Source organism: Drosophila teissieri, chromosome 2R (genome assembly GCF_016746235.2).
Source record: "Drosophila teissieri strain GT53w chromosome 2R, Prin_Dtei_1.1, whole genome shotgun sequence".
In the NCBI taxonomy this organism is placed as follows: domain Eukaryota; kingdom Metazoa; phylum Arthropoda; class Insecta; order Diptera; family Drosophilidae; genus Drosophila; species Drosophila teissieri.
In genome coordinates this window covers 6,225,215-6,239,140 of record NC_053030.1, presented here as the reverse complement: position 1 = coordinate 6,239,140, position 13,926 = coordinate 6,225,215, and the positions used below count along the sequence as shown (strand labels likewise).

Sequence of the window (13,926 nt, the reverse complement as noted above, 5' to 3'; positions counted from 1 at the left end):
ATTTGATTAAAGAATCCCAATCGAACCGCACCACTTACTACACCCAATCCCAGCCATACAAAAGTTGGTGGTGCAACACATTTTGATTGTGGGCAACGAAAAAGTGTTCTGAGCCGGACTTTTGTTCAATTTCATTACGAATGCCTTAAGTATGTAAATGCATCCGGGCATATGTAAATATTGGCATTGGTGACATGTGCAAATGTTTGTATGGCTGATTCCCTGAGACCCTAACTTGTGACTTTTAATACCAGTTTCACAAGTTTTGATCTCCGGTATTGGACGCAAACTTGCTGATGTTAGTAAAAAATAAGGCAACAACAAAATTACTTTGAAGGCACGAGTATCGGAAGATCAGAAAAGTTTTCCAGAAGGTAAAAGCTCCCACAAAACTATTACAAACTATATAACCTAAGATTTCAATTTCTTCAACAGACATATGCTGTTCTGCCCGTTATTTGGTTTGGATAAGATCTGACCTTATTGCAGAATTACTCTTGGATCGGATGTAGTGACCTGTTCATAAGCTGGTGTTCTTAATCAATATTTATCTAAGAGTGTGTGTATTAGAAATATATTTGCAATGGAGGCCAAAAGTATTTCGACAGCATTAATAAAGGTGCATTATGACAATGGTGGATGGAGTTCAAATTTCAAAAAATCATGACCAGATATAGGGTAATAAATTCACGTAATTCATTTGGTTACATTAAGATTTTAAAGTGCAGTTCAAATACTTTTGCCCTTTATTGAAATGAATGAAGTGATCTAGCTTGTCAAATATAACAATAGCTTGCATTTCTTAAATACACGCATATTCGATTTCATTTGTTTAATTCCGTTGTAGTCAATTTGAAATAGTTCTTTAGAAACCCCCATTTACAGACAAGAACAGTTATTTAAATAATTTCTTTAAAAAAACATTTATTGTTAGCCCAATGATTTTGCATATCAAAAATATCACTGAAACCACACATTTAACTATACATGATATAAATGTATTTAAACTACAAGCTACTTCTAAGTTATAGAGATACAATGTGAGAAAGATTTGAATAAATCGATAAAAGTTACGATTTTGATCTGAACAATTTCATTGTCAAGAGAGTACAAAACTTATGTATGTATGTAGGCATTGTAATGAATAGGTGATTATGGTTCACTGATGCGTGCACTTGTCCTTGGACTTCTTTTTACGATCTTCACTTGAATTTGATCTTCGAGTACCCTGAATTGGCATGTAAGGCGGAGTGGGGCTGGCACTTTGATCTGAAATGGAAATATACATCAATATATAGCGATACATTCTACGAAGGGTCTTTCTATACATATATACCGAAATTGCCGGACTTGGAGTACTTCATGTGCGGCGATACGTCTTGGCCACTCTGATGCGAGCTGTCGTGGGATCCGGCTTCTGATCCATAATGCTCGGATCTGTTGTAAGTCGAATGAAATTAAATCGAATTAAAGCATTTGGCAATAAGTAGGAGGGCACAATTTTGTTTTGTTGGAAACATCCATTCCATTTACCCGAAACATGGTTTTCAGTGAATCTAGTATACCCTCTTGCACTGCGAGTAATGGATATACAACTTGCAACTCACCTGGTCATGGAGTTGTGGTTATGAACTGGTTGCATTGCCTCCGTCACGTGCAATGAAAGGGGCCTTGGACCTGGCCTACAACTGTCGACGGGCAGCGTGTAGATATCATCTTCTCCTCTAATGGGCACCATGTTCCTTTGTTGTCTCTGCATGGAACTGTGATTGGAGCCCGAGCCCCCATCTCTGGTCAGGCTGCCATTGGTCAAAGGTCCGGTGTGGGGCCGCTGTTCACGACTACTGTTTAGCACGTCTATGGGATTCGAGTAGGCCTCCACATCGATGTCGGCCTGTGACTGATTGGCATTGCTGGAAAGGCAATCCGGGGGCAGGGGCAGCAGTGGACCGCAGTGGGAATTGGTGCCACAAAGCAGACTACCGTTTCCATTCGCAGCCTCTGCGGCTTCCTTCTGCTGCGTTTTTCGCAGGCGAGCCTTCTCCTTGGCCCTCTTGGCTTTGGCCTTTTCCTGGAGAAACATATGACATGTTGTTGTAATGCACATAACAGTGGAAATTACAGCAATTAACTGCATTTATGATTCAAATTTAAATGCATATCGGCGAAAAAGTGTATTGAGAACTTGAAAATCGCAAAATAAAAACCAGAAAGGATGTTGATATACCCTTACAGTAAGTTCATGTCTATAAGAAGTGTTATACACCGAATAACATCTCATTATGATCAAAAACAACGAAACAGTTTTTCCTTTTTACTGCTTTCCTTTAATTTTGCTACTGTTTTTATTTTTTAAGCTCGATTTTAATTAAGCTTGAACCAAAATCATATATTATCAAAAAACTTGCTGTTAACCGTTTAATAACACTTTATGATCATAAACAACAAAAGTAATTTTTTATACCCGTTACTCGTAGAGTAAAAGGGTATACTAGATTCGTTGAAAAGTATGTAACAGGCAGAAGGAAGCATTTCCGACCATATAAAGTATATATATTATTGATCAGGATCAATAGACGAGTCGATCTGGCCATGTCCGTCTGTCCGTCCGTCTGTCCGTCTGTCCGTCCGTATGAAAGTCGAGATCTCAGGAACTATAAAAGCTAGAAAGTTGAGATTCAGCATGCAGACTCCAGAGACATAGAAGCAGCGCAAGTTTGTCGATTCATGTTGCCACGCCCACTCTAACGCCCACAAACCGCCAAAAACTGCCACGCCCACACTTTTGAAAAATGTTTGGATATTTTTTTATTTTTGTGTTAGTCTCCTTAATTTCTATCGGTTTGCCAAAAAGTTCTTGCCACGCCCAATCTAACGCCCACAAACCGCCCAAAGCTGCCCAGCCCACACTTTTGAAAAATGTTACGATATTTTTTCATTTTTGCATTAGTCTTGTAAAATTCTATCGATTTACCAAAAAACTTTTTGCCACGCCCACTTTAACGCCCACAAACCGCAAAAACTGTCAGTGTTGAAGACTCTCCTGCGCACTTTCACCATCTGAGTAACGGGTATCAGATAGTCGGGGAATAGTCGACTATAGCGTTCTCTCTTGTTTTTATTTATAAATAGAAAAAAGACTTTTATTTGATGCGAATATATTTAATATAATATATATATATATATATATATAATATAATATATATATATATATAATATAATATATTATAGAATATAATATGATATCAAGAATATGCTACTTTAGTATACTTTATATGACCGCAAGCTACTGACTGAAATCAATATATTCTTTGCATGGGAATAATGCAAGTTCATAAATAAGCCAGGAATAAAATAATTTGTGTATTAATATGTGTTTGATAATGGATAGCTGCAGTTCGTACTATGTAATCCTATTATGTTACATTGAATAAACAATTTACCTTTCTGATTCCTAAGTAGTTGTACCTACAGGAAAACAGTTTTTTGGAATTCATCTATGTTTTGAGTACCAGAACGGAAATTAAATTTGGAATAAAGTAAGGGGAAAGCTTAGGTTAGTTTAAAAGTAAGTCCGAATTTTCCCCTAATATAAAACTAACAATCCTGTGGTAAAACTATCTATTAAATTTGACAGAATTAGAAATATATAATTTTGCTATCTAAATTAGACTTGCATTAGTCTTCCATTGTAGGTAGATCGTGTGCCTTACCCTATCCTGCAGCATTTTGGCCAGTTCCTTGTCCTGTGCCTCAATGGCCAGCAGGCGATCCCTGTGCTCCTGGCGCACACAGTCCTTCGACTCAATGGCCTGCAGACGGCGAGCCAGCAACTAAATGAAAGGCCAATTTAGTTATCAGGTTATCAGGTGATTCATTCAAAGCAAATACTGTTACCTCATCCTTCTGTTCCTGCTTCAGCTTCTTGCTCATCTCCTGAATTTCCTCCAGCGGCAGTCCAATCTCCCGCAGACTCGCATAGTCGCACGGATCAACGTAGAGCTCAATGTCATCGGCGTGTTGCTGCATGTGTCTCTCAGCTGCCTTGGCCGATCCGGATCCGGATCCCGATCCCGATCCCAATCCTAATCCCGATCCCAATACAGTTCCAGATCCAGATCCCAGACCGAAATTGCCCACAAGTTGATCGTACTTCTCGGGTGACAGTTTCTGAAATTTGGGTTCGGTTCTTAGGAGATTTTCGTGTGAGGGAGAGCGTTGTTTCTGAAGTGATGCTGCAGCTGCATCGACAACGCTGGCCGATGTTGCTGTCGTGCTCGTGGCAGCGATGGTGTAGTCGCGAATGCTGTCAGCAACATCGGCGTAGTCCACCAGCTCATCGATGTCAGCCGAGTGGGTGGTGTGTGTGGGAGGGTGCTGAGTTATGGATGAAGTGCTGGGCATGTTAGGTATTGCAGATGTGGTGGCATTTGTTGGTGCCCGACGTGCTGGCGATGATGATTGATGTTGCTGCTGCTGCGGCGGCTGCTGTTGCTGCTGCAGTTGCTGCTGCTGTGCATGGTGAAAACGTGAATGATGTTGCTGCTGCTGCTGTGGCGATGATAACACATCACTCACCAGCAGCTGATTGTGTGCCTGTGCATTTCTACTGGGAGTGGTGCATGCTGCTGCCGCCCCTGGCAACTCAACAATATTTGGTATTAGCGATAGTCCTACATAGTTGTCTGTTTGTGAGAAGTGTTGCTGCTGCAGCTGCAATGGTTGTTGCTGCTGCTGCTGCTGACTGTGATATCTAGCCTGCTGTGAGGTGCTCGGCTCTGGCTGATGTTGCTGCTGTGTCGACTGTGTCTGATGTTGGTGCTGCTGCTGTTGCAGGTGTATACTTGCTTTGGCGGGACGGGGCGGCGGACGACTCTTGTCCCGAGTGGCAGGCGGCGGTACGGGCGGCAAATTAACATAGATTTCCTGCAATCGGGTAAATCGCTGGTGGCAAAAGAAATTGGCAAGATATCGAAGGTACACACCTGCATTTGCTTGGCTATTATCTCGCTCTGCAACAGCTCCTTTTGCTGCTGCTCCTGCAGATCACGCTCCAGTTTGTCAGCTATTTCTTTGGCCACTCGCTGGTCATGCTCCTCCCTGTTGGGATATTGTGATTAGTTCTATTAAAGTAACTTTTATATTTGAATTTTGTTTTAATATTATCAAAACTCACTGTTCTGTCAGACGCCTTCTGTAGGCATCGACTCTGCGCTGTGCCTGTTCCTTTTCCTTGATTTGTTCGTGCAGGGCAGTTGGGAAGTCCTCACGAACCACTGCGTTTCTGTACCGGTTTCCCTTGTAGAAGTCATTAACTGGGGGTAATGATTTTGTGCATTAGTTTGATGGTTAGCCATTAACTTTACTCAGGTACTTACTCTCTTGGGACTGCAGTTTATAGGCCAAAGCGCCATCCTCTCGCACGAGCCACTCCTTGCACACTGCAATGAGGAAATGAAAGAAAAAAACAGTTGAGTACCTTGATCGCTCTTTTTATGACAGACATAAACAGTATCTAATAACAAGTGATATTTAATGCTGGAACTATCAGATTACCGGCCAAATCTCTAATGAAGCCCTGTAAGATCGTAAAATTCGGTTTGCTCCACTTGATGCCCCGGTAAGCGGATGAGTCACCTTCGAGATGCAGTCTTTCGAATCGGGGACAAACCCGGCCTCGAACAAAGGAATTCCATTGAAGATGTAATGCAGCTGGAGTGGGAAAGTTTTCAAGAAGTTGGGGCAGTATTTTGATCGATTAAACCGCCATAGAGCGATCAGGGCTCGTTGATAAGCGAAAGCGTGGTATAAACAGCCTCTTAATTGTGTGTGTAGAATTCGGGTTGGGGTACGCTTGGGGTTATTTATATATGTTTTTGTTACTTTGCTTTTTATTCGAATTCGGTCGTGTACTCATATGCTTACACAGGGAAAACATTTATTTTAGATATTATTTTTATAATTTGTATATAGCACTTTGAATGCTTTCATAAGTTAATTTTAGAAAAACTCTTGTGCTTCAGGGCGAAAGGAAAAAGTATATGCTTTCAAATTTTAAAAATGAAATTAATATGTTATTGTGTTTGGAAAAAGCACTAAATATATTCAAAAAAAGATTTGTAAATCCTTAAAAGCAAAGATGACTTTGTTAATCATTTATATTTTTCTTCAGTGCACAAATGGACGATCACGCAATTGGAACCGTCTGGTTTGGTGTTCCTGTCTGTTTCTGAGTTGCTGTCATTTATCATTTAATTTAGTTAGGAAGCCTCGACTCTCAGTCACTGTCTGTGGAAAGTGGAAGTGTGGCAAAGTGGGAAAGTTGTTTGCCTGATGCGAGTTAAAGTTGTATTTTCAAGTACGACTTGTTATCGAATTGATAGTTTGTGTTTAGGTAGATATGAAAGTTATCTACTGATAGACAATGACAGCAAAGGGAGTTTATTGGAAAAGCGTGAAGTCGAACTATTTCTTTTGAATGTATGAAATATATATTATATTTTACTTTTGACTATTCTTGTATGGCATTAGTAACGCTTAAAAGATGCATAAAATGTTTTTAATGCGTGCTTACATATTTACATACATATACATACATATGTACATATTACTTAAATATTTACATATACTTTCTTCCTTATAAATACTAGTTAAGTAACAACTTTTTAGCTTCCCAACCATCTTTTTATTTGTAACAAACTCTTGCTTACTCACTGTATATCCATAGTTTCCGGAACTTCCCGCACTTTCAGCTCACTTAGCTTCTTCCATTCAGTCCATCTATTACCACACTTAACTTTCTTATCTGGACACTCCGATCACCCCATGGTGACACTAATTTAAAGGTTCTTTGGCTTGAAACTGTCAACTGGCAATTAGTTGAACTCTGGCCCTAGAATTCTACGCCATCAGGGCGAGTGCAATTAGAACACTCCAGCTGAAAATGAATTATGGTTCGGACTTTCGGGGCAGCTAATGCATTTAGAGCCGATTGCACTTAATTAACAGCAATTCGAAGTTAAACTGCACTTGCAGCAGGAGCACGGAAACGATGGCAGACATAATCAATTTAGTTGTTTGATTTCTGACTGCACATAAGCACTAAGTATATACCCGCAACTACATAGCTAAGCGGATTCTATATATGTAAGCATATGCACGGGCATGATACTACAAAAAACACTATATGTTGTGCCGCTGCATAAACTGAAATACAAAGTACGTATTTTTTTGCAAGCTCGCGCTTTTCTTGGCCCGCTCGGCTTGCTGAGTGGTTCGGCCTGATTGCTCAGCTCAGGTTGCTTACCCCACCGGCCCCCAAATCCCATTCTCAACTTTGGCTTGCCACTCCCCAGATCGCTCAACACTATGCTTATGCCATAGAAGAGTGTGGTAATTCGAGACAGTTGTTTGCAATGACTTCAAGAACAGGGTATTCAATACTCGATACATCAGGAATCTGAATTCAATCTTACTTGGCAAAAATGTGGGGATATTCTTTTCTTATATTTTGTAAGCGTTGATTGTCTCTTGTATTCTGAGAAGTACATTCCTGTATTTTTTAATGTGACATTATTTGGTGTTAAACGTATGTTTTAAAGGGTATGCAAATCTTCGGTTGTATAAAGCGAGCTTCAGTCTTGCTATTTCATACTTTCAGCATATAACTTACAAAGTCTCGAGTAAGTGCCAGTATGTGTGTATACGATATTCTCGTTGTTCTTACGTCTCTGCACTTTTTCGTTATAATTCCCCGTGCAAGCGCGGCTTTTTATTATGCACAACGGGCAACGGGCAAAATACGAAAACAAATTATACAGAAATACAAAAAAAAAATGTGTGTATGAGAACAACACAAAGAAAACCTGTGCTGAAATGAACTTACTGTACTCCATACGGTGGCCGTTGAAAAATGTTTCTTCTTTAAGAGAGAGGAAATGACCGAGTCATTAAAATCGTGCAGCATATACATAAGTCTAGGAAAATTATTGCCAGAGCCATTTGAATTCGCCAGTTGCCATAAAGTCACACGACAAATTTACAATTCTTTCGATTTCCTCTTTCGCCACTGACAGCTGACTTATTGTGGCTGTCCATATGGGAGATATACACTTTTTAGCTGGCCCTGGAACGGGTTTTACCAAAAACAAATAAAAACTTTTAACCTCTGCTGCCCCAAAAATTCGCACCACAATGGGTGGTGCAATGTGGGTCAGCAAAAGCATTTTATCGACTTGACCAAAAAAACGACCTGAGAACGGGTTAGTAAGTCAAGAAATGCATGATTCATGGAGCTTAAGGTTTCTGAAGAATTCTCTCCACGGGCGTGAAAGCAGGTGGTGGGGAGGGGAAGAATTTCCTGAAGAAATCATCTGAGTGAAGGTTGATTCGAAACTGTTGATTGGGAAGGAATGATTTTACCACATAAATATAAAAATATTTGAAATAAAATTATGAAATTATTTATTCTAGATAATCATCATATGAGTGAAGGTTGATTCGAAAGTGTTGATAATGGAGGTTTTTTTTTATTGGGAATGAATGATTTTACCACATAAATATAAAGTTCTGTGAAATAAAATAATTTGTTCTAGATAAACATCTGAGTAAAAGTTGACTCGAAACTGTTGATAATGGTCTTTGTTTAATTTGAAATTAATGATTTTACCACATAAGTATACAAATCTGTTAAATAAAATTATCAATTAATTTATTCTATGAAGATAAGATAATAATATTCCAATATACAAGTACACATTACTCTTTTTGTTAATTTTTTAATTAATTTGCTTAAACATTTTTTTTTAATTAATATAAATTATTGTTGTTATTGGTGGTATTGAAATGTGAAAAGCAATAAACATAGCCAAATGGTTTATATTTACTCCCAAAGAACCCCGTTAAACGATGCCCCTAATTATAAAGGTGCAGCAACAATTGTTTAGATGCCGCCTCTCTGCAATTTGGTTGAAAGTGCTTGGACTGCAACCTTTACAAATTTGCCTGCCACGTTCAATTAACCTTGCTGGTCAGTCCATTTGCAGTTCACAGTGTTTTTGCATGGCACTCGCACTCTTGGCACTTGCAGGGCTTCCCCACCTTACTTTGCGTTTGGTTTTCCCCATTTCTCCGATTCATTATTCCTGATTGGCAACCAAGTTCAGATGGCTGAACCGCATGAATGGCCGCCGATCGCGTGAAGAGTTACACAACCCGAGATGGTAATGAATATGTAAACCTCTGCATATGCATATATTAAGAAAACTATAAACAAGTGAGGAAAGCCAAAATTAGAAAGCAGTTTGACGGGAAAATTTATGAGAGAGCCCCCGAACAAAATCCAGGAAAATATGTGTGTGCGGCGTGGAAAAAATGCTGTTGACGCTTGACGACTGCAACTGCAACGACTGCAACTGCAGCAGCGAAGACGCGGCGCCGAAAGTGGAAAAACCTGACTCAAGGTTGTTGAACATGCCACTGCCACTGGACGAGAAATGCGGCCTGCAATGTCGACTATTTGAATGTTGCATCTGACAGATACAGATACGGCACACATATACACATGCGGATACACACCGGCAGTATATTTAGCCAGCCTCACATTGACCTTAGCCCGGGTGCATCGTCTCTCGAATTTATTTTATTCAAGTGAACTCACATTTCGGGTTCAGTTTCAATTTCCGCTGATTGATTGAATTGCCTCTCAGGCACTCATGAGCCTCATAAGCCAAGTTATGCATATCCAAAGCAGAAAGGCCAATAATTGTCTATCCAAGTGCGGTGTTGTGGCAACAAACCAAAGTCCAAATTAGCTTTATTTCTGTTTCATGCTACGATACTTATGAATTAAGCCAGTCAAGCTTTCACTGCTGTCAAAATGAGGAAGTTTGCTTTTTAGTCTGCCAGTTTGAAACTGTAAGTATTCAGAGTTTGTTTTATAAGCAGGTTTTAATTGTTGGTTCATTAATATTTGTAGTTATTTATTTTAACACGTCGCTAAGGCCTTCGTAAACATCAATAAACACTTTGTAAATATTTATTCTTTACATATTGCCAGTTCTTAGCTTTAAACTCGTGAGTCACATTTGTTGGAAGAGCTATGATAAAGAGGAACATATACCTGAGACAATATTCTGTTTTCAAGTATAGTTACATTGTTTAAGGTAAGCTTGAGGGCATTGGCTTCATTATCATTATGTTTTACCATAATGATAGGAATAACTATTAACAATTATTAGCCCCACTTAAGTTGTTAATAAGAATTCATGAATTAGTTTCTCACATTAAAAGGGGCAACAGGTAATCCTCGAGGTATTCTTTACATTACCTAAGTTTGTGTCTTAAGTACAAGTGCAATTTTTTCCATAGCTCAATTTAGTTATTCATACTTTCATTTGTGAGCAGCAGCACTTGCGGTGTGCAGCCAAACTCCTTGGAAACTCCATTATTTGGGCTTCTCAAAAAGTTGTTTTGTAGGCCAACGCAAGTCATGACAAAGCGCCATCAAAATGAGAGGAGCAGAGTGAGGTTTGTGTTTCCTTTAAGTGCTATCCCCATAGAAATGTTAAGAGCCAAATCCAAATGGAGGAGACCTCCTTCCTGACACTCGCACATCCTGTCATCGTGGCCTGGCAAGTGAATCATTCCTGGCATGCAGCGATAAAAATGTGGCAAAGAAATAAACTGCATTCAGGCGGCTCGTCATGCAACTGCTGCTGTTTCTCTCGCCGTTGGGGCTGCTGCTCCCCGAAACCCCCTTCTATCTGGGCCCCCTCTTCCCAAAGAAACCCCTTCACTTGTCAGTCAGTTAGGCTGGTTGGCAAAAAAGGGGAAAAAAGAGGCCAGCAGTTCAGTGAGTTTCAGTCGGAGGCACGGCTATTTCAAACCGAGGGCCGACTCTTTGTGGGGGTCTTTTGTCATGCGTGCTTGGGCGCAAATGAAGCGGCTGCAATCCCCTCGGCTAACCGTCAGCTGTTGCCTGCTGCACGCGCTGAATCTTTAAGATACAAATGCTGGGAAGCAGCCTTTTTGCATGCTGCACTGTGGGAAAATCTTAGCGAAATCGGTCGACTATGGTGCTTCTTAAATTACCGACAGTTTCGTGATTACAGTTAGAAACATATTTTTAATTTTGAGTAAAACAAAATTATATTTAAAGACGTTACACATTGAGAATGAATACTTTTCTAAAAATGTTACTTTAGGCGAAATTTCATTCAATTTATACAGTATCATAATACAGTATCGGGGAAGTATTTTATGGAACAAACTGTTTTTAATTGTGGACTTCAGTTTTTTCTTTAGGTGCATTCATTAAATGGAAAGTGCTCGCGGCAATCATTTTTTGCACCTCCAAAAGAAGAAAATGAGTATGTATTTTCCCTTTCTGTGGCGGGGATCGCTCGGCTTCCCCTCAATTGTTCTAAAAGAAACTAAATAAGAGTTCGCTGTTTGTTTATTTTTCAACTGAAATCTCTTCTTCACAGCTCTGTCCGCTTTCGGTCGTTGGTCTGTACTATGCGGTTTCTTCGGCTGCTGACTGGCAGTCTTTGTTATTGTTTATCGTCTCATGAAGACTTTCAAAACCGCCCAAAAATGAGGAAACTCGCCAACTTCTAGTGATTGTGACTGAGAGTCGAGAAAGTTGTTCGGCTCGCGTTTTCTACGTATTATTTTGTTCGTTTTTGGGCAATCTTTTTCATTAGCATAACAACAAATACTACTCACATAGTAGCCAAAGCGATTTGCACAACAGCCATTTCTTTGTCATCGAGCATTTCGTATTCGTTTTCAATTAATTGAGCTTATTCAACGAGTTGAATGAGCCAGCTTTCCATGTTGTAACATTTTTCCTATGCAAACGTTTTTATTATTACTTAAGGTCAACTCAGACGCGATAAGGGAAAACGTGCTGGATATGGTTTGTTTACATCTGAATCAACAGAAAAATAGCTTACATTCAAGCCCCAAGGCACCAACAAACGGCACAGAAGAAGTTCTGAGAACTCGAGTGTTTGTTTTTGGCTGATGTCGGCATTCAAAGTCATCGGATCGGTGGAATTAATGGGATATGGATATTGAAATGGGATATGGCATTTTATATTTTCATTTATTATTTATTTTATTCATTTACTTTTTCATTCACATTTTCGATAAGTAATATATTGCGCCAAAAGGTGGAATGTATGGATTTAGGCCTTTTCGAGTTGCATTAATTGGCAATAAACTTTGATTTCCTATCCGAAATATATTTTTAATCAATATTGTTATAATCAATATAGACGAGACAAAAGGCTCTAACATTCTTTATGAATAAATACAAATACAGCAAAATAGTTTACAATTTAATTTGATCGCTGGAGATAGTTAAAGATATACCAAGCCAGGGGAAGGAAACGTTGAAGAGGAATTTTAAAAGACCTCAAATTAATCACATCTATGTGGTGCTCATGCCCCAGCCCAAATTCTTTAGCCCCTTCATCTCAATAGCTCCACTCAAACCCAATCAATTTCCAATTATCCAAGGCCCGTACGAAATTGTTCATGTTCAACCAATTTCGAAATGGTTTGCTTCGGTTCGGTTCTTAACCCATGCTTACCCTCATTAACATGTCCTGATCGGGGCAGCGCTTCCTTTGGTGGTGCGGCTGCTGTTGTGGTTGTGAAATTATTCATCTCTCTCCTCCTCGCGCCTCCCTTCTCTTTCTAACAGGCTCTGGCTGTCTCTTTCGGTGGCTCAAATCGCTATTGAGTATTTGTATCTCGTTCTAAAACAGGTGTTTAAATTGGGTAGCTCAAGGACGCGCCTTCCACTCCAGTGAATTTTAATTTGTGTTGGTTTACTTGTTGAAGCGGTCTCGCAAAATAGATACAAAAACACGGGGATACAGAGCGTGAGTAAACTATAATTTCATCTAATTGCGTCGCTCTTGGTGCAACTATTTCACTTTCACACTTCCACACGAGAAATAACGCTTATAATTCCACAATTTCCATCAACAACACGCGCGCAACAACGACAGCTGCAGTACAATATTCGTTTCGATTTAGGTATTGTATCTCAACGATACGCGACTAACCGGCGGCCGTCGTTCCACGAAAGCAGCAAAACAGCTCATTCAACAGCGAAAGCCGCTCAGCGAATGGATGTTGTTTGACTTGGCCATCCAGTCCAGCAAACTGGAAGCCACAATAATACTGCAAGCGGCACTGGAACTGGAAGCAGATACAAATGTATCTCGAAAGCGGCACTGCAATGGAAGCGAGCATAAAACTATGAGAGAGGAGAGAGGAAGTATAGAAACAGTGCTGCCAAGTTTCAAAAAGAATTTAAAAATAAATTCATAAAGTTTAAATCTTACAACTGGTTTCTGAAAGCATTAAAATATATATGTATATATATATTGATTTTCTTTCTTAGTTTCCTTTATATTATTTAAATTCTAAATCAGTTCGGAACAATAAATTTCCTGTGTCTTTTCTTTATGTATCTGGCATTCGCTATTTAGTAAAGACATACACCATCACGTTAGCTGAGCAAGGTTTCAATCCTCATCAAATACTACACTTACAAAAATTTCAAATAATTGATTTTATAATAATTTAGTCTCAAAAATTTATTTTTATGTTTGCAAGTTAGTTGTAAAAAGAAGGTATTACTATTAAATGTAGGAAAAAAGAAAGCTTAAAACCGTAATAATAAATTATATTGGGAAGGACCAGTTCTGAGCGACAATAAAATACAGCATTTTAATAAAAGTTATTTGAAATTATTTTTGCCTCTACATAATATTATTATCAACGATTTTGGAAATTTTGGATTAAATATCCGCACAATTTTAATTCATTTGCCTCGTTGTGAGTCAGTAATAAGACTCTACAAAATTGTTTTTGAGGTTCTGCTCCCGAGTTGTTATTTATTTTTAT

General features: G+C 39.2%; 1 protein-coding gene across 9 annotated transcripts; it reads right to left on the bottom strand.

The window, feature by feature from the left end:
• Positions 1-1,130: 1,130 nt before the first annotated feature.
• On the bottom strand, positions 1,131-13,286 carry LOC122612250 (basic-leucine zipper transcription factor A). 9 transcript variants are annotated; one of them, XM_043785731.1, is made up of 11 exons: positions 12,600-13,286; positions 5,379-5,441; positions 5,177-5,315; positions 4,986-5,100; positions 4,579-4,926; positions 3,898-4,170; positions 3,714-3,833; positions 3,444-3,497; positions 1,608-2,071; positions 1,329-1,437; positions 1,131-1,269 (listed from the first exon to the last, which is right to left on the bottom strand). In XM_043785731.1, the coding sequence occupies exons 1-11, from the start codon at positions 12,673-12,675 to the stop codon at positions 1,153-1,155; spliced, it is 1,878 nt and encodes a 625-aa protein (XP_043641666.1). In that variant the 5' UTR covers positions 12,676-13,286; the 3' UTR covers positions 1,131-1,152. The 9 variants fall into 9 exon arrangements, with proteins under 9 accessions (XP_043641666.1, XP_043641667.1, XP_043641668.1 ...); XM_043785732.1 differs by having other exon boundaries at positions 4,678-4,926; XM_043785733.1 differs by having other exon boundaries at positions 4,849-4,926.
• Between the last annotated feature and the right edge of the window lie 640 nt (positions 13,287-13,926).

Bases quoted from the DNA above. Each gene is read 5' to 3' on its own strand.
- LOC122612250 (XM_043785725.1), bottom strand. From the start codon at position 12,675: ATGAATAATTTCACAACCACAACAGCAGCCGCACCACCAAAGGAAGCG. The intron at 5,101-5,176 runs GTGAGTTTTGAT...ATATCCCAACAG, and splicing joins AGAAGGCGTCTGACAGAACA to GGAGGAGCATGACCAGCGAG. The intron at 1,438-1,607 runs GTGAGTTGCAAG...GACTTACAACAG, and splicing joins AACCACAACTCCATGACCAG to ATCCGAGCATTATGGATCAG.